The sequence below is a fragment of the Meleagris gallopavo genome, chromosome 1, assembly GCF_905368555.1.
Source record: "Meleagris gallopavo chromosome 1, MGAL_WU_HG_1.1, whole genome shotgun sequence".
NCBI lineage: Eukaryota > Metazoa > Chordata > Aves > Galliformes > Phasianidae > Meleagris > Meleagris gallopavo.
Genome location: NC_139404.1, coordinates 169693705 through 169712431, shown reverse-complemented (window position 1 = coordinate 169712431; position 18727 = coordinate 169693705). Strand labels below are relative to the sequence as shown.

Here is an 18727-nt window from a genome sequence, read left to right as displayed (position 1 = left end):
CACATCACCTTAAGTCATAGCTTAGCTGACTTTGAACCTTGAAGTTTTGTCTCAGTGTTGACTGTAAGGGTAAATGAGGTCAAATGGGGGGGGATAGATGGGATGAGTACAATTTGATTGTGTAGTGTTTTGGATTAAGTCAAAAATTAAAACACTACAAAACAAAAATCAGGAACAAAAATTTGTCTCCTGATTGCTTTTCAAAGGAAAAATTCCTTTCCTCTCTACCTTGTCCCATCAGATCTCAGACACACATTCCCATTTTGTTTCTGCAAGTTATCATCAGAAATCAGGAGCCTCAAAAGAATCTGAATCATCTAATAGATCCAGCAACTTTTATTTTCATACTGTTCTTTTTCAAACACATCATCATCACTATTTCACCTGCCTGCATAGTTGTAGGAACATCCATTATGTGTCCGCTGCTCCTACTTTTTGCCCGAGCACCATCACAATGGGAATATACCTTCACAGGTTTACTAGGCAGGCTCATAAATGCCTGTCAGTTTCAGCCTGTGCAAAGCCTTAACCATTTGCTTTTCAAAGGGCTGCACAAAGGGCTGCACACTCCTGTCACAGAGTACAAACAAGACTATGGAAGATCTGGCTCTCTCTTCCCTCCAGACTGCCCTCCGGCATTCAACATGTAGTCAGTGTACTTGCAAATATTTTGCTTGGTCTTTTTCTATGCTTTAGGCACAACATCTTGAGCATCATCAGGTCATAAAAGCAGTGGTTTTGTGGGCTGTAATATACTCGTCACATTTCAAACACTGCTTTGAATTGGTCCTGCTCAAACCGTGGAACAGCACATAAAATTCAGTGTGCCACAGGAGCCTGTGGTGGGGCTCAGAAGAGACCTGGAGACAAAGACTTGGAATAGAGCTATGAACCCTAAGCCTCGTTGTTAGTGAACAGATCCTTGCCAATTTTTATTGAGCGATCTTGACACTGGGATGACTCCTGTCACTCAGAAAGCAGACAGCTGCATTGATAAAAAGCTTCCAAATTTAAAAAAATGAAATGAAATGAAATGAATAATAATAATAAAAGCTTTATAGAAATAGAATACAATGACATAACTAAACAAAATCTTTTCTAATTCATTGCAGTTAAATATTTCCTTTAAAATATGCTTAGAGGAGGAGCAGTTTGGGCTGATCAATAAAATAAATACCTAAAGGCTCTAAATTCATTGAAGTCTTCTGCTGAAGTACTCCATGATTTACAACTGCCAAAGACACATGAACTGACATAAATGCAAAAGGGCTATTCTCTGTAAGACTGCTGTTCAGCATCACATACTTTGGTAGCACTGACGGAAATATAGAATTATGTACAAACTGAAAAATAAATACCATCTAATGCTTTGGCATAGATCTTTTGTTTTGTGAATGAAAAGCCACACTATTATTCCAACCAGTTCCTTCTTCTCTGAAAATGAAATATATTTATAAAGTTGATGTTAAGAGAAATACTGACCTATTAAAGATTTCTAGTGGAACAGAATAGTGTTAAAATTGTTTGTCAGTGAAAAATTGTGAATATAATTTGATATCGCAATATTGCTGATTTTATTTTATTGGTCCAATATTACATATCAGTTTTATTCTGATGCAGGGACTGCTCTTCTTAAGCAAATGATTTTGGAAATCCTACATTATTTTTGGCTATGCTGGAGATTTGATATATTAGTCATTCTTGACATCCAAATATGTAAGTGCGAACTCCTTAAATAAACGCAGTTACTGAGATTTTATGGGACTCCAGAGAAGCTGACTCTAACTGACCATAATGGAGCAGATCGTCTCCATTAAGTGATAATTAAGTGATAAAATTATTCTTTTCTGTTCAGCAGCTGACACAAAGCAGATTCACTGTGGCTGGGGATGAGATTTTTCTGACCCAATTTTAATTGTCTACAATGCAAACAGCTCCATCTGTTTGAGGTAGCCACCTTGGATTCCCTTTAAATTCAATGGAGAGAGAGGGTATCTGGCACAAATACAGATTCTGGACTACAGATATCTACCTTTAGTCAGATGAAACCTAGTCTCACAGTCTACTGCTAATGTAGAAATCAGGGAAAGATCTGATTAGGAGCTCTTCAGTGAAGTGGAACTCATTTATATTCAGTATTTTTTAAAAAATATCACTGCTTTTGAGCAGTTTCCATGCCTTGAGACTCAGAGTCTGGGTCAAAACTTTAAAAGCTTTTAGGGCCCATGATACTGAAGTGGGATTTGGAGGCATGAGATTCTGTACCACGTATTGGTACTTTTCTGCTTTTAACACTGCTTTTGGTGTCAGGTGTTCAGGTTTGAGATGAATATTCCAACAAATGGATTCTATGCTCGTGACAAGCACGTGACCATATCCATATGTGAACAATAGCATTTCCCAGGCATGTCAGATACCTAATATTCTCTTTGAATGAGAATCTTGGGAGAATACAAAGTCCTAAGATAAATTGCCAAGATCTGTATCTCCGTGTGAATGACACCATGGAAACTGGTTCTTTGGAGATACCAGGTCTCTATGGATAGGTATTCTGATGGGTATTGAAATAGTGAATGCTGGAAGAACTGGAATGTTCTGTAAGTCCTCCCAAATGCACATGGAGGGTTATCCTAGAAAAGTGTAGAGTCTTTCTGCAAAACCAAAGACTTCTTCAAGGCCTAGTAAGCCTACATGATGGTTCTACACTGGGCAAGGAGCCTCCAAGATTCCAAGCTGCGTGGTTTGGAGTTAATTTGTAGTCATACATCCAGAGATTGTGAAATGTTGTTGTAGATCATAAAAAGGAACTTTTTGCAAGAGGGAGAAGTCAGCAGGGAGAAGCCAGGTCTTCTCTTAACAGAGTCTGACACATGCCAATTTTGTTTTCTTATATTCACTGGGAGAATCAGATAGCAGATAGGAAAATTGATGTATTTTTTCTTAATGAAAGAAACACGCAGAAATCAAGGAAGTATTTTCTCTGTGACCTTGCATGCTCTCCCTTTCTAGTTGGAATACTTAAGAGTATCTGTACACAACCTGACTACTTTATTATCTGAGGAGTCCAGTCCTCATCATCCTGTTTTTATCATTTATTTCCACGTAAATTATCAACATTATGCAGCTATTCCACCTTATTAATCAAGGATTTAAAACAAGATGCTGAAGACATTGAAACATTTATTGTTGTTTATAGCTTAAAAGCCAAGTAAAGAAAGAGAAATAATAGCATGGATATTTTGAAACAGGTTGGCACTATACAAATTAATGTGAGTTAGTATCTTATCATTTTAATGAATGAAATAAACTTAAATACAGGGCAGGAATCCTGCAGGCCGCATGAGGACCTGGGAATTATAAGCAGCATGGAGACATTTTGTGAAGCACTGTGAAGTATTACGCAAGTAAGCTGATCAACGCAACTTGGCTGTAGCACAGTTTGATTGATAATTCGCTTGATTGTGAAAGAAAGTTATGACAATATTCTGAACTTTGTCTTTAAAAAGATTTGTGGATTCCTAGCTAGTTTTGCCCTTACCTTTCCTGTGAAATGTTTAGAGCTCTGTGCTATTTTTGTTCCTTACTATTTAGTGATGGGAAGAAGAAGGCTCTTCAGAGTCAGTCTCTGCATGCCAAGTACAACAGCCTTTCAGTATGTTTTCACTGGGCTGTGAAAGTAGTTAATTGTCAAACTCAACTTTTCTCTGCAAATTACTGTAGAGTTTTTACAGGTACAAGAAGTGAGACAAGATGCTAAAGATCTAATGCTCTCAGAAACAAGGGGAGGTCATTCCAGGGAATTCAGTGAGCTTTAATAAGGCTTGAAATCTCTCTTCTGTTTTACACATGATCTGACAAACTGATTTCTACTGAAGGTTTATGATGGTGGCAAGAGGAACAGTGAGCTCTTCTGGTGTAATTCTAGGGCATATTTTGTTAACGAAATACAGCTATTGCAGTGAAACATGCATTAATTCAAAAGCAACCAGGGTGGTTTTCTTTTATTTTTTTTCTTTTTTCTTTTTTTGACACAAGGGCTTGTAACCATAAGACAAGGTCTAATGGCTTTAAACTGAAATAGCATGTATTTCAATTAGATATAAGGAAGAAATTCTTTACTATGAGAATGATGAGGCACTGGCACAGAGAAATTGGGGATGTCCCTTCCCTGGAGGCGTTCAAGGCCAGGTTGGATGGGGTTTTGAGGAACCTGATTAAGTGAGAATGTCCCTGCCTATAGCAGGGAGATTGGAACTAGATGATCTTTAATGCCCCTTCCAATCCAAACTATTGTATGATCCCATGCTTTCTCCTATGCATAGGGAAATGGACGTTTGTGGAGCATCTGTGATCTGCATAAGGTCAGGCCACAAGCTGGGAATGGCATAGCCAGAGGTACTGTTCTCCCAGCTCTCTTTTCAGGACAGTATACTCAAGTAACCTGAATCTGGGACTACTGCCAGTTTAAATTGTCTGAACACACATCTCAACACTGAGAATACTTCATATCTAAAATCAGTTTACTCTTCGTCCTCACTTTCTTAGCTGCACAATTCAACTTCCCCACAATGTGGAAGCAGTGAAAATGAGCTTCTTTAATATCTCTGGAGTACAGACAAAAGGTAAAGAAAAATATAAAGAATATGGAGCATTCAAGTTCCACTCTATCAAAGCTGAATCCATTCAGTGCTCATCATTTATCAACAGTATATTTACTCATGTGTTCAAGGAAAAGTATAATTTCCAATACTGATCACCTGCAAATGAAACTAGTCTAAGCACAACATTAACTATGACATTATATATATACACACACATATATTACACATACAAATATGAGAGATGCTCCAAAAGTAGTGCCTCCTATTTTTTAATATTGTCCCATGACGTCAGAGGCAGATGTTGGTGGTACAGCAGTAGAAGCTGAACCTTCCTGCCAATATTTGTTTACATTTTGTTGCCTTGTGACAGATGCAGCACAGGATCTGTCTGACACAATGGCATCTGACATGGAAGTGCATATGAAACAAAGGTCTTCCAGGCTGAAAAAATTGCACCCAATGACATTCATTGAGGCTTGCTAAATGTTTACAGAGACCATACAGTGGATGTGAGCACAGTGAGGTGTTGGCAATATTTTTCTAGAAACAATGCTGTTGTAGCAAATGTCACCTACACTGGTGCAGATTTTCTTGAGCATGGCATGCAGGATCCTTTCCATCACTGGCAAAAATGCATAGCTAATGATTGTTACTATGGTGAAAAATAGTTCTATGATAGGGAAAATGTTCTGGACAATCAGAATTGAACACTTCCTTAAGTATTTATGGAGTAGTTTCATCAAATATCAGATTAGCTGCTTGAGTATTTATTCAGAAATTTGTCTATATGAGTGGGAGAGCTGATCACTTTACCTAGAATCTTAAATGGCAAGAGGTCTGACTTTTTCAGTACTCTCATGAATGCTGAAAGGAAACATATGTAATTAGCAATTACTTTTTTTTTCAGAAAATCTTCTGAATTTCTTTAGCAAAATGTTGTGAAATGCAAATGAATTGTGGTATGTTGTCATAATGGCATTTTAAAGGAGATTTAACTTACTACGTCTAAACTTTATCAACCCTTTTTCTTCTCCTGTTATGCTTCTGTAAAACACGGTTTTGGTAAAGAACAGAACTATAAACCAAGAAAAAATATCCAGTGGATCACACAGAAATAAACTGCAACCCTGGATTAACTGTTATGTTCAATACGAGTTGGCCAAAGGGGCTAATAAAGTTCTCATGCAAACTGTTCATATTCTGTGTACCTAAGCCTTCCATATCACACAGAGATGATGTAGTTGTCACAATCTCAAGAAGCATGGAAGACTGTGTTTTTGGGATAGATCATGTGCTTAAGCAGAAGTGCCTAGTGTCGTGTTAGATGTCCTGGGGTTATTAAAGCTGCCTCTTCATGTACTGTTAAAAAAGGTATAGGTTTCCTGTAGGACATTTATCATAGGTACATCCAAAAAGTATTAGATTTTCAAAGACTTCAATACTTATGTCAGTTTCCACTTTGTAGGCATCTGAGCTGCTTTCTTTTAATGTTGACTTTGATTTAACCGTTTCATGACCTAACTTGCTAAATGCCTGAGTTTAGAGTAAGGGATTATGGACAGATACTTCAGTATGGAGATACAAAACAAAAATTCTGCACGTTTCTATGTTTGAATTCTGCTCTAAAATGATGCTGTAGAGAGAAAAATATCCATCCAAATGCATAGGTCCATTTTTTCAAGTACTTTTGCATGAGGGTCTATAAATCTGTTTAAGGAAAAAATATATTCGCATTTACTGCTTGCACACCTGTTAAGCTCTCCAAGTTTACACAAGGAGTGGACCATGCATAATGCTGCACATTAATCTCCATGACTTCATTGAAACTTTCTGGCAAGCATTTATTGAAGTTGATTTAATTCTTTCTTAGTTTCACAAAAATATTGTGGAGAAGGTAAAAAGCAAGGCTTACTTTTTATTAACAAAGATAGCATTAATTTATAAAACAGTATGTATCCTAGAACTAGAGTCCTGCAATTTGATACTTATTAACATGCTGTATCCACAAATATCTATATATTCTTTATTATTCCCAGTACTAGTTGCATTTTCTTGATGTTGCTAGAATAGTATGACGAATACTCCTATCATGGAGTTAGTAAAAAGAAATAAAGCTTTCAAGTATGTTTAAGATCCACAAAGTAATACAAGATGTGCAAGAAGAATAAATTAATGTATAATTTGTCTATGAAGCACAAAAAATCCTTCGTAGCACTTCTCAAAAGCAATCACATCCCTGAATAGAGAAGTTTGGCATCATGTGAATCTCTAGGCAAGTCCAGAAGTGGATATTTAGGGATGTCTGAAACAATTCATACGCCTCTCCACTATTAATGAGCATGTAAGAATTTGGAGAACTCTTGAGGACTCTCCTAACTAAGGAGAGTACTTGGTCAAGAATAATGCTGAGTGGGAAAACGGTCACCTTCTTGATAAAGGGGAAACTGAAGAAGAAGGAGATAAAAAAGAAAACCAACCAAACAATAAAATAAAATAAAACCCAGCAACAAGAATAACAGAAAAAAATCAATAAAAAACCCTTAGTATATAGCATCTTTAGTGGGAGATCTAGAAGGAACCAAATTCATAAAAGCTGGGCCTTATGCACACTCTGTTTTATCCTGATCAAGTAAAGAATTTTATCCATACCCAGTGATGATTCCGGTAGAGGGGAATGTATCCCTGCCATTGGCAGAGGGGTTGAAGTTAAATGAGCTTAAAGGTTTCTTCCAAGCAAAAGTGTTCTATGATCCTGTGATTCTGTGATCCTTAAGCTATGTGATTATGAAATCCAAAAGTGAAATATTTGATTTTTAGAGGAGTAAGCACAATGTTATTTCACTGAAAATGGGACTGAGGTCGAAGAGAATCTGCGGATACTGCCAAAACCCATTTTCATCAGCAATCAGCAAAATCAGATCACATTTAATATCTTTTTATACTTGAATACTTGTCTTTACATGATTATTTGATACTATCATATAAAATCAGAGTTCTCATTTATAGATTTTGCTTATTGGGAAGGAAGTTTTCCATAGCCAATATAAGTGTATTCGAATTGAGCATTCAATTTATCTTTGTAGTTAGCCTGTGTTGAGCAGTAGTTTGTAATAAATAGCCTTGTGTGGTCATTATGTGCATTATCCCTTGTGTCTGAAGTTGCATTCCAGCTTTGTCAGGTATTGTCCTCCACTGTACCATATTTGTCACTATTGGTTATGAACTGTTTCACTTTGTTGGCTGTATTACCCTTTATACCTGTTCCCTAGAACTTATCAATTTGTATAATTACATTTCTTACACATTTTTTTCTAACAAATTTAGAAGATGATGTGTGTTGCCACCTTTATGACTCCATCATCTGAAGTGTCTTGCTATGCAATCAGTTTGGATGTGCATTGTGTTCAGTACTAACAATAGTGTACATTCCCATATATTCTTCATAACAGTTTGTTGACACAAACACAACCACATGCTCCACAGATTCCTACAATCTAATAATTCACACAAGCTACTGGCAGAAAGAAAAGGATGGGGAAAGTATTGTTCCAGAGATCCAGTAATAATGTATTACTCCTCCAGGCACTATTTTGAAAAAAAAATAGTTGCAATGCCCACAAAAGAGTAAAAGCATCATGAAAACAAATTTGCCTTAAAAATTGTCCTTTTTTGCTACACTCATTCCATACAACTGCCAAGGAGCTTTTTAGCCCCATCTTCTAAGCACCAGAAATAAAGAAACTGTTGTTTGGCTTTCTCCTCTGAATTATACAGCATTCTCTTGTGAGTCAAATGCCCAGAGGACTCAGGGAACATTTACGGTGGCTACTGCTCGAGCTTAGAACAGATATGGGGAACTCTATAGGGACTAGTAATATCTGTATATAAGCTACTTTCAAGGCACTTAGGCTTATTTCCACTTTGCATCACTGTCAGCGCACTCAAAGGCAATGCAGGGACTGGATGGGAAATTTGATGGTGCAAAATGTTCTTCCTCACTTTTTTACAACATGGGTTTGGTTGTTTTCTGTCCCGCTTTTTCAGTGGTGATAGATTCTCAATGATAGGAGACGCGTATGTTTCTGCAGTGTGAAACATCTGGCATACTTGGAAAGTCTGAATTATCAGCTGCTAAGAAGAAAATAAAACTCTTACTAGCAAAAGCTTATTTCACATTTTCTTAGATTAAAGGAAAGGCAATTCCAGTTCTTCTTATTCACAGATTTTTCCACAACTCTTTCTTAATGCTATAATGTTTGTTGGCCTTGTTATATTGACTTATTGCTCCACAGATCATCTCCACACACTTTACACTGCTTGCGTAATCTTCTAATCATGTGAAAGACAAAATTAATGCAGAAGTTTCCTTAAGAGACTTTTAAAATGTAAAACCGATAGTCTCCATGGAAATGTAGCCCAATACACGTTTTTTCCTCTGAACCTCCAACTCTAGTGACACTTCTAATATGTGCTAATTATGCATATTCAATCTTCTTTTACATAGTAGTAGGCAAATAGAAATTAACTGCTGGAGACCTTAGATCATTATGGACAACTTATCAAATGAAATATATGTATGCTGAAATTCCTTTGAAAGAGAAGCCTGGAAAGTAAAGCTCCTCTTCCTCTCCATTTTTAGAGAAGCAGCTATTAAAATGCAAATTACATGCAGAGGCATTTTAATGGAAAGAAGGACAAACAAAGACCTCTATTGTTTAAAATGTTAATAGTTTTGACATGCTGTAGCTACTCCAGGATAACCTTTGCTTTGGAAAATGATTTACTTGGGCACGTTCCCAATTTCAGAGTAAAACTAAATCCTTGTGCCATATTAGTTTCATCTCAGACTTCAACATTTTTCATTTGCATCCATAAAATGCAAAGATAGCTATGTACTTTTCAGATAGGATCAAGAGTGCATACTCTTTTAGGCAGACTAAATGGTGGTCTAGAATCTAACCTTAGCTTATTGATAGGAACATAATAAAAAGTATTTAATTTATTAAAAAATCTCTGTGCCACAATCTTTATATATATGAATTGCAGCCAAACACTCAACATGAAACTGGATGCCCCATGGAACCACTAAGAACCACTAGGAATCACTGTGTAAAACATACAATGCTTTCGATACAGCAGATTATGGAAGACACAAGCTTCTCTGAAAATTACAGTCTAGATTAACCACAAGTTTCTGACCACATGTTATCTGAATATTGATCTTTATTCATGCTCATAAACGTTTGTTTATGCAGCAGCTCCCTTCACTGACTTGTGAAGGGCCTATTCAGCACAGGCAGTAGAGGGATAATCTGTCCATACGAGGCTCTATTATGAATATTAATATTGCTTTGAGAAATGATAGTCATCTAGATAGAAATAGTTTTCAGGGTTAATTGTTTCTTCAAACAAGTGCCTTGGGGTACTGAGTTATTTAAACTCATTCCCAAGAAAACAACAGTGTTAGAAGTTGAGGGTAACGGAGGTTCTTTATCCCACTGCACTTTTTCTGGGGAGGATTTAATCATATAATTATAATACTGCAGTTACCTAAAAATAGCCCTTACCCTTCTCAAATTGTGCTTTTTTTCTACGATATGTTATATCTTTAAAAGATTAAGTTAATGGTACACTTTGACATACCAGGATCTATGTGTTAGCTGCACATTAATTCTTATTACTCTTTCACCTTAGGATACTGTGAAAAGGAGATACTGACTTCTTGCTAGGCTGGACAGCAAAATAACTACTATTACTTCCAGGCATGGAACCAAAGAACCCCTTGCTTCTCCTCAGTCTTGTAGCATTGATGTCTGAGGAAGTAATGCATGAAACTAATGAGCTTTCTATTAGTTTCTTACTTTTTGATGGCATAAAGTTTAAATGTGCGTCTCGTGCACTGAAGCTAGTCTACTTTGTTCAAAGAAAGTATCATTCTGACCAGCCTGGAACACTGGTTAATTCCTTCACAATACTAATACAAGATACTGGCTTTTAAAAAACATTAGTAACATTATTTACCTAGTGAAGGAAAGCACACCTTGCAGTGAAGACTTATATGCTGTTTTGCCATGGGGAAAATCCCATAAAGCTGTTCCTTCTGAGAGCTTCCCAACAAGTAAATGTGCACATGTTCCTGGTCAGACAAGCTTGTTTGTTTAAGTGAAAGGCAGAGGTAGCCCTGCCTCTTCCTGTAGTGGCAAAGTACTCTACTAACGAGCATATAGAGAAAAATGCACTGACTCATTCTCCTCCAAAATGCCACTGACAAATAGAGTATAACAAATTCCACACTGCATTATTAATTATGTCATCAATGATGCCAAAAGCCTTGTTGGTTTGTTGCTCTTAAAAAAGATGGCTGTCTAGGAAAGGTTTCAAAACTGAAGAGAAGCATCATCTTAACGGGAAGCTCTGGGAGAAGTAAGCATACCAAAAGCCCACCAAAACATTTCAGAAAATTGTGCACGAAATTCTCCATGATGATGATTAAAATGAATATATCAAACTTAAATTCTTGGAGTTAAAGCTAGCAAGTCTTTTCTTCTACAGTTTCATTTCAGTCAATATTGTTTATATTCGTCCTGATGTGGTTAGGAATCAGACTGAATAGAATGAAATAAGAAACACAGGAAAGGCCATGGTAGGCAGAGAGAAACAGAGACACAACTAAGATAGTGCGATACCTAAGAAAATGCATTTGATAAGAGTGCAATCACACAGGCAGACATGTAAGGTTGATATTGCTCACATAAAAATGCCTTTCAATAAACTCCAACAGAAATTTTACTTTGAACTACCAGAACACAGAGTTAATTGTTCCTTTTGAAGAATCCTAGCAAATTTTCTTATGCTTTCTCATGAGAAAAGATTTTGTATGAAGTTGCACAACAAGTTCTCATCAGTGGTTTGGCATAGAAAAATTACTCTGCATGGGTATTTGAATGTAAATAGTCGCTTGAAAAGTTTGGTCAGCACTACTTGCAACAGGTGGATCTATGATACTAGAAAGAGATCTTTACTTTCACAGGTAACAAAGTAATGCTCCAGAATTGACACTGCCTCATTCTAATACATGAAAAAGTAATTATCAGAGTTAAAGGAACCCCACTTTAAAAAAAAAAAAAAAAAAAATTGCACTGGAAAACAACAACAACAACAACAAAACACTAAATGAACATTTAGAAGAATCAGAACAATTTCTGCTCTGGAGAAAATAAATACTAAAAATATTATCAATATTAATGTTTCATGCCTCTATTTAATCTTTTCCCTCACTGTAGTATGTCAGAAATCCTACTGGTGTATAGACTTTGGAGTTTTAAACATTTCCTGAGTTCTCTACTAATTCTACCAAGTACTGGAGTACACAGATAGATAACATAGTAGATAGATACCATACATTTGTTATAGTAGGTCAATAATTTGTGACAGATTTATGACTCTCAACTACGACTTCCCTCTCGGGAATGCTTGGCAAAACCACAAGGGTCAAAACACTTTTCACTGTATTTTCTTTAGTAATACATTTACCCAGGACCCACGGTAATATCATCCACTCGACGATGGTTGGAGGTGGTCCCTGCATGCTCACGTCTGACCTGTCAATGTGTTGAGATGCAAGCAACAACAGGAACAGAAAAGTCAAGTAGGATGCAGTATGGCAGATAAACTTGATGAATGGCTTTCTGATGAAAAGCCCTAAGGGGCTTTTGGGAGCTATCAAGTAGCACACAGAGAAGACTGGGAAAAGGAGTCCTATGACAACGCATGTCAACATCTTCACAGCCCAGTGTCGCCTCCTCCATCCAGGGAACTCGTCATACCAGCGGGATGCAAGCAGCTGCTGGCAGTTGGGCTGGGCAACAAACTGAGGAAAGAAGAAAGGGAGATGGTTAGCTCCCTGTTACCACTGCAAAATTATTTCTATGCTATCTGTGATACAGTAAGTAACATTTGGATAGAAATAGAAAAGAAGGAAAATTCCACAGCCTTTTCGTGCTCACTAACACCAGCAAGGCAGGGAAGGATCAGTCTACCGTTCCTCTAGTGCAAAAAGTATAGTACAAATCTCCCAAAATTTCATTCACACAGTAAAGCTTGACTTCCCTATAAGTAAGGTACACAAGGAGCCAAAGGACTGTAAAACACAGGTATCTCAAAACCTGATGTCAAATTCACAAACACATTCACAAAGAATACTTCTGTTACTTCAACAGCAACACTTCACTTGCAGGGAATTCTCAGACCATCAGGTGGAAGTCACTAAGAAAACAGAAAGCACAATATTTTTTACTAAAGCAAAAGATATATAAACAGTAGAACTGAATTCCAAAGAAAAATGAACTATTTCCAGTATGTTCTCTGCTAATTGTCTAAAAAGTAGCTTTACATATTTTTATCCTGAACAAAACTCTTACATAATGTTTACACAATATGAACCAAGCAGTAGCACTCCATAGCACTTCACTAATCCTTGTCAGGCTGTATTCCTATCTTGTATGATCTTCTATGATCTGCCCATTTTCTGTGATATGATTTCAGTTTTAAAATTCAATTCCTAAAATTGAGTTTCAACAAAAATAAATATATCATTAAATATTTCATATTTTTCAATTATCTTTTCAAGGAAGCTTTAAATATATTCAAGGCTTTTATGACGTATTTTGACATGACCACTAGTTAATGCTTTCTTTTATAAAGGAGGTGTACAGTAGTAGCATGGTAGATTTGACATAAAAGATATAGAATTGAAGTAACATATGCATCAAAGACAGCCTGAGTTGATGTACTATTTTTAGTAAAAGAAGTGCAAGAATATTTTTCCTTCTCGTGTTTTCAACACAAATACATACATTGTTTTAAATCAGAAGCTGAAGACAATAAAGTTGTGAAGGCAATTATTTATCTTAAAATTATTACTTTAAAATAGTTAATTTACAGAAAACAATATTTGAGATCTAATTAAATGCACATAGTTTTGGATTTTGCATGATTTTAATAATACCAATAAATTATAGAAGACAAGTTCTTTTGGAGATGAATAATAGGTAAGTTCTCAGTTTCTGAAATCACTGGGACTCCTACCAGGAGAAAATGCTATTTAGTCTGGACTGAAATGAGAGTCAGCATGGATCTTTCTGTATATGTCTGGATATTGTCAGAAACATTAACCTGAGCCAAGTTCAGACCTGGTGTATGTTAATGAAATGCCAGTGATCTTAACAGAGACATATTTGCCTTCCAGACACCAGCACTGATGCTACCCCTGACTATTGTGAAAGAAAAGATAATCTACTCATACCATAAGCATCTTCACAATAGCCTTTAAGAAGACTAACAAAGTTTTCTCTTTTGTTAAGAAAAAAAAAAAATGCATTCACGAGGTTTCTGGGTGCTTATTTCAAGATACAAAGGTCTAAAATAATACTGTATCAGAACAGGCAGCATCTGAGTTGTGTGTTGCCAACTTTCTATTGGGGTCTCCCTGCAAACAAACAAACAAACAAACAGCCCTTACTTGGGTATACATAGATTAGCTCTTTGCTTGAGTGGTGGAAAAAATATGACTCTTAGACTAGTTCCTGATTAAAATATTTTCCTCTTGTTTTTACCCCAGAATGTAGCAGATCCATTTTGCTACAGCTGTTTGCTTCTCTTTCTTCATAATATCCTCTTATTACATAGTATCTCATCTAAAGTATGAGTCTTCCTGAATTTTGCCACTGTCCCCTTCCTCAATACCTTTGGGCCACTCTAGTTATTTTGGGGACCGAGGTGATGAATGCAGTGGTTAGCTCAAAGGCTGGTAGTAAAAGTAGGAGGCATAGTCCTTGAAAAACATGGCAAAAAAGAATTAATTTCCCTTGGTTTAATGTGGAGGAAAAGAGAGAAGATGAGGGCCTTTTTTTTTTTCTTTCTTCCCATGTCCAAATACTGTGCTGTCCTGGGACTGAGTAGAACAAAAAAGGTGCAGAACTATCTCATGCCTTGAGGAGATGCTTGCTGACAATGCCATCGGGAAGATGCTCCACAGTGGATTGGCAGTAGCTGCTTATTTCTAATACTTAGCTAGATTAAAACATTCAACATTAATATAGTAAGGAGGTGTAATGAGTAATTGCAGAATTTCTGAATAGACTTGAAAAATTGTTGCCTCTTAGTGCTCAGATTCCATCGTATTGTGACTGCATTGCTGAAGTATGATATATAAAGGAAAAGGTTTGTTTTTCAGGCACAAGAAATTTTTCAGAACTGAAGGAAATTTTCAAATTCTGGACAATGGACCGTCAATTTTTTATATTCAAATTTTTCAATAAATTAGGTTTCATACTTTTCTTAAAATTATGACCATTACAGATGTGACATAACACTTTTGGCACTGGTTGGATCCTCTCGCTATAGTAGAAAACTAACTTACACTACACATTATATGTGACCAGAGTTAGAGTTATCACCTTTAGCTATAGAGGAAGAACACTGGCAGTGTTCTCCACATGACTTACTAGATTTAAAAAAAAAAAACAAAAAAAAAAACAAAAAACATAGGAAGAGATTAATTGGGTGGTATGGATCAAGCATGTAAAACACTACGTCAATACTTTATAAGCCTCACACATACTGAGGCAGTTTTAGTAGTGCAGGCAAAGGATTATAACAGAACAACCCACAATACAATGTCTACAGATGATATATTGCATTTCTGGGAGGTCCAGATACAGAGTTTCATGCTGTCACTTTTATCAAATAACACTGTTGGCGAGGTTAGTGAACAATGTCCTGAAGCAACAGTGTAATGTATCTTCATTGCAGCCTTTTCTTTATGGTTCCAAGCTCCGCTGACCGTATAAACACTCTACAAACTATTCAAGTGTCTTCTTCAGACATCTGGAAAATTAACCCAAATCTCCTGCTGATTTTTCTTTTAGAGTTATTCTTTTGCACTTCATTTATCAAGGAATTGCATAACATTATTAAAAATGTCCAAATAAGTTTCCACAAATTCAACTGCTTGTTCCATTTTTTTGTACTGAAAACAGTGTCACCATATGTCGCAAAAGATGTTCAGTACTAATAACTATACTACATTAGCTGAATAATGAGGGAAGTTCAAATGGGGAACTGTATTGATGCCAGGAAAATGTACACAGTGATGAACATAAAGGCTTTTTCCTCAGCTGCCCAGAGAGGGGGAGATTGTAACTGCACACTGCACCTCCCTTCTTGTACTTGTGGGCCTGTTTTCTTCAGAGGAAATCGGGGAAAAATGGTGTGTTCTCATAACTTGTCCTCATGTGTTTGAGGAACTCGGGGCTGGAAGTCTTCCTGTGCTGGGAATTAATTCTTCCTGGGCCCCACAGTGTAAATGCTGCCTGTATAGGCTGTCTCAAAGGCATTACTCTTATGTTATGTATGGTTATATAGGCCAGCTAAGTTTATCTATAAATACATTTCTTATCACAATTTATTTTGTGATTTATTCACTAAAAAAAAAAATACCCTTACCTTTGTGGGGGGAGAGGGGAAAGAAAAAAGAAAATTAAGTGTCTCCTGTTTGAATTAGATTTATACTCTAGCTACTCTAAACCCTTCCATCATAAAGGACTGGTAGATGTGGATGGAAAAGAAACCTCATGTTCCAATCAATGAGACGTTTCCTCTGTAAATGAATTGGATCACATCTGGGAGATTACATGGCAAAGCTAAGAACAAAAATAAGTCTTCTGGTAAACTGGGGATTTAAAAAAAAATGTATATATCTATTTTGGACAAACATTTACCACTAGAAAAAATAGGAATATACTGTAAAAGTAATTTGCGAGTTCTACACTGCTTATCCCAAAATATTTTCACTTTAATGTACTTTTTCTTCTTTAATTGAAGATACTACATTCTGAGGTATTCAAAACATCTTTTGTAATGTCAGTATTATGTTGGATGTTATTTGACTTTGACATTGTCTCCATGTAATTAGCAATCAGTGTGTTTATATTTTCACATTACAATGCCTTCCTCTTGCTTCTAGCAGTTTATAATTATGTGAGGGATTTTGCTGTACTGATTATTCCTAGTTGCACATCTTCAGCTCCTTCATAGACTCTGCTTGTCAGAAATTGTGTCGGTGTTCATTCTTTCAGTTGTAATGCAAGGAATTGGCTCTTCCCTGAGAGTGGTGAAAATCAGAAATTATTCATAGAACAAGCAGAAAAAAAATCTACTATAAATAACAGCAGAGCCAGATTCTGGTTATAGCAGATAAATATATTTCATATAATTTCATTTTACAAGCTTATCAAATCTGATCAGTAATTTCCCTGTAATACATGTCCTATTGACAACTGAAGGGATGAAGAAATAACATAAGAGATACTGTTAACTATATAATTACCTTCAAGAAGTAATATTTTTCTAAAAGTACATGTTTTTATACATTATGTATTAGTCACTGTCTGTTCTGTCTGTAGCACACCCGCACTTTTAAATATTTATTTCACTGTATTAGAAAATGCACAAATGTACAAAAACAAACAAAAAAAAATCCAAACAATTGTAAAATTTACAATTTTTACCTTTACAAAACAATTTACAAAATCTGAGATCTTAATCAAATTATTGTTCTGAAATCAGAAGGCGTTTTGTAAATGTAATGTAAAAAAAAAAATGTGATTAATCACCTATAAATGAAAAGTTATCACAAAAAACAATCTTTCAATCCTTGTTTGTTTGTTCGTTTGTTTGTTTGTTGTGCTTTAGGTACAAATGAGTTATGCTGTAACACAGAAAAGTATCCCTGATATCATTTCCTAATGGAAGAATACTAAAGAAAATCTGTTAGGAGGAATTAAACAGAAATACATAATTAACACAAAGTTTCTTAGTAATACCTTTTATTAAGACAAGGTCCAGGTTTTCTACTGTGCTGTTCCATACAACCAGTACAGTTAAGTTTCAGGAAAATGTTAGCACTGAGGTCTGCTATTTTGTCCCACTCATATTATATCGCAATGATTGTACAATGATTATAAGCAGAAGTCCTTTTTCTTTCTCTATAACACTTTTTTTTTTTACTTGTTATATATATATTCTCAAATGCATTATGAAAACCCAAGCTCTTCTAGTTATTTAACTATTTAATTTAGATGTCAAAATTTTCTCTCTATTGATACTGAAAAGTATATTTGCTTGGCACTAATGACAGATTCAAGTCCAAATCTCATTAAGTAGCTTCTTCAATTTGGTAGATTTATTTTATCCCTCTGGAGACACCACTACGTATTCTCCTATGTATCTACCCTCTCTCCAGTTATATTTGTGGATTTAGGCACTTACTCAGTGAGGGCAGGTTCAGTAAGATAAATAACATTTAATTACAGTTTAAATGCTTTAACTTGGTTGACTGAATTAGTGCTAATTCTCATTTCTAAAAGCTGGGAACTGTTCTTTGGACTCCTTCGGGTACATATTTACTGTCTGTTTTCTGCCTCAGGCTAGGAACCCTGACTCCTGTGCCAATTACTGTGAATACTCTCAAGTCCATGCTGTTCAAGTCTAGAGCTGACTAGAGAAGGCTGTCATTATAATCATAATTCCTGCAGGAAAGAAACCACTGGTCAGATTTTCTTCAGCTCTGTCTACGGCTTTGTGATGAAGGGAACTAACCAGTTCAATCAGGATTAGAGCACCAGAGCCCACCAGCTTGGATAACATCAGGGAAATCAGCACCAGGTCAGGTTCCTTCAGCAAAACAAATTCACAGCATAGATGCCTCCAGAGTTAACAAAAAATTTGCAGGGAACAGAATAAAATGGCAGGGTTTTTTGTACTTATGGAAACAGATACAGAATTGTACGGGCTGGAAGAAACCTCTAGAGATCATCCAGTCTAACTCCCTGCTAAAGCAGGTTCCCATTAGCAGTTTGCACAGGAGGGTGCCTAGACGAGTCTTGAATATCTCCAGAGAGGGAGACTCCACAACCTGTGTGGGCAGCCTGCACTTCACTCTCTCATCACTCTCTCAGTGAAGTTCTTCCTTGTGTTACTATGGAACTTCCTGTGTTGGAGTTTCTGCCCATTGCCCCTTGTTCTATTGCGGCACACCACTGAAAAGAGTCTGCTCCCATTGACTT

At 36.3% G+C, this 18727-nt stretch overlaps 1 protein-coding gene across 4 annotated transcripts in view; it reads right to left on the bottom strand.

Moving 5' to 3' along the window:
- The window catches only part of TRPC4 (transient receptor potential cation channel subfamily C member 4), a 146258-nt gene that overhangs the window by 28185 nt on the left and 99346 nt on the right, over positions 1 to 18727 (bottom strand). For all 4 annotated transcript variants that reach the window (XM_085215968.1, XM_085215970.1, XM_085215969.1 and 1 more), the window contains one exon: positions 12135 to 12471. In XM_085215968.1, the coding sequence (XP_085072094.1) occupies positions 12135 to 12471 (337 nt within the window). The remainder of the gene's footprint in view (positions 1 to 12134; positions 12472 to 18727) is intronic.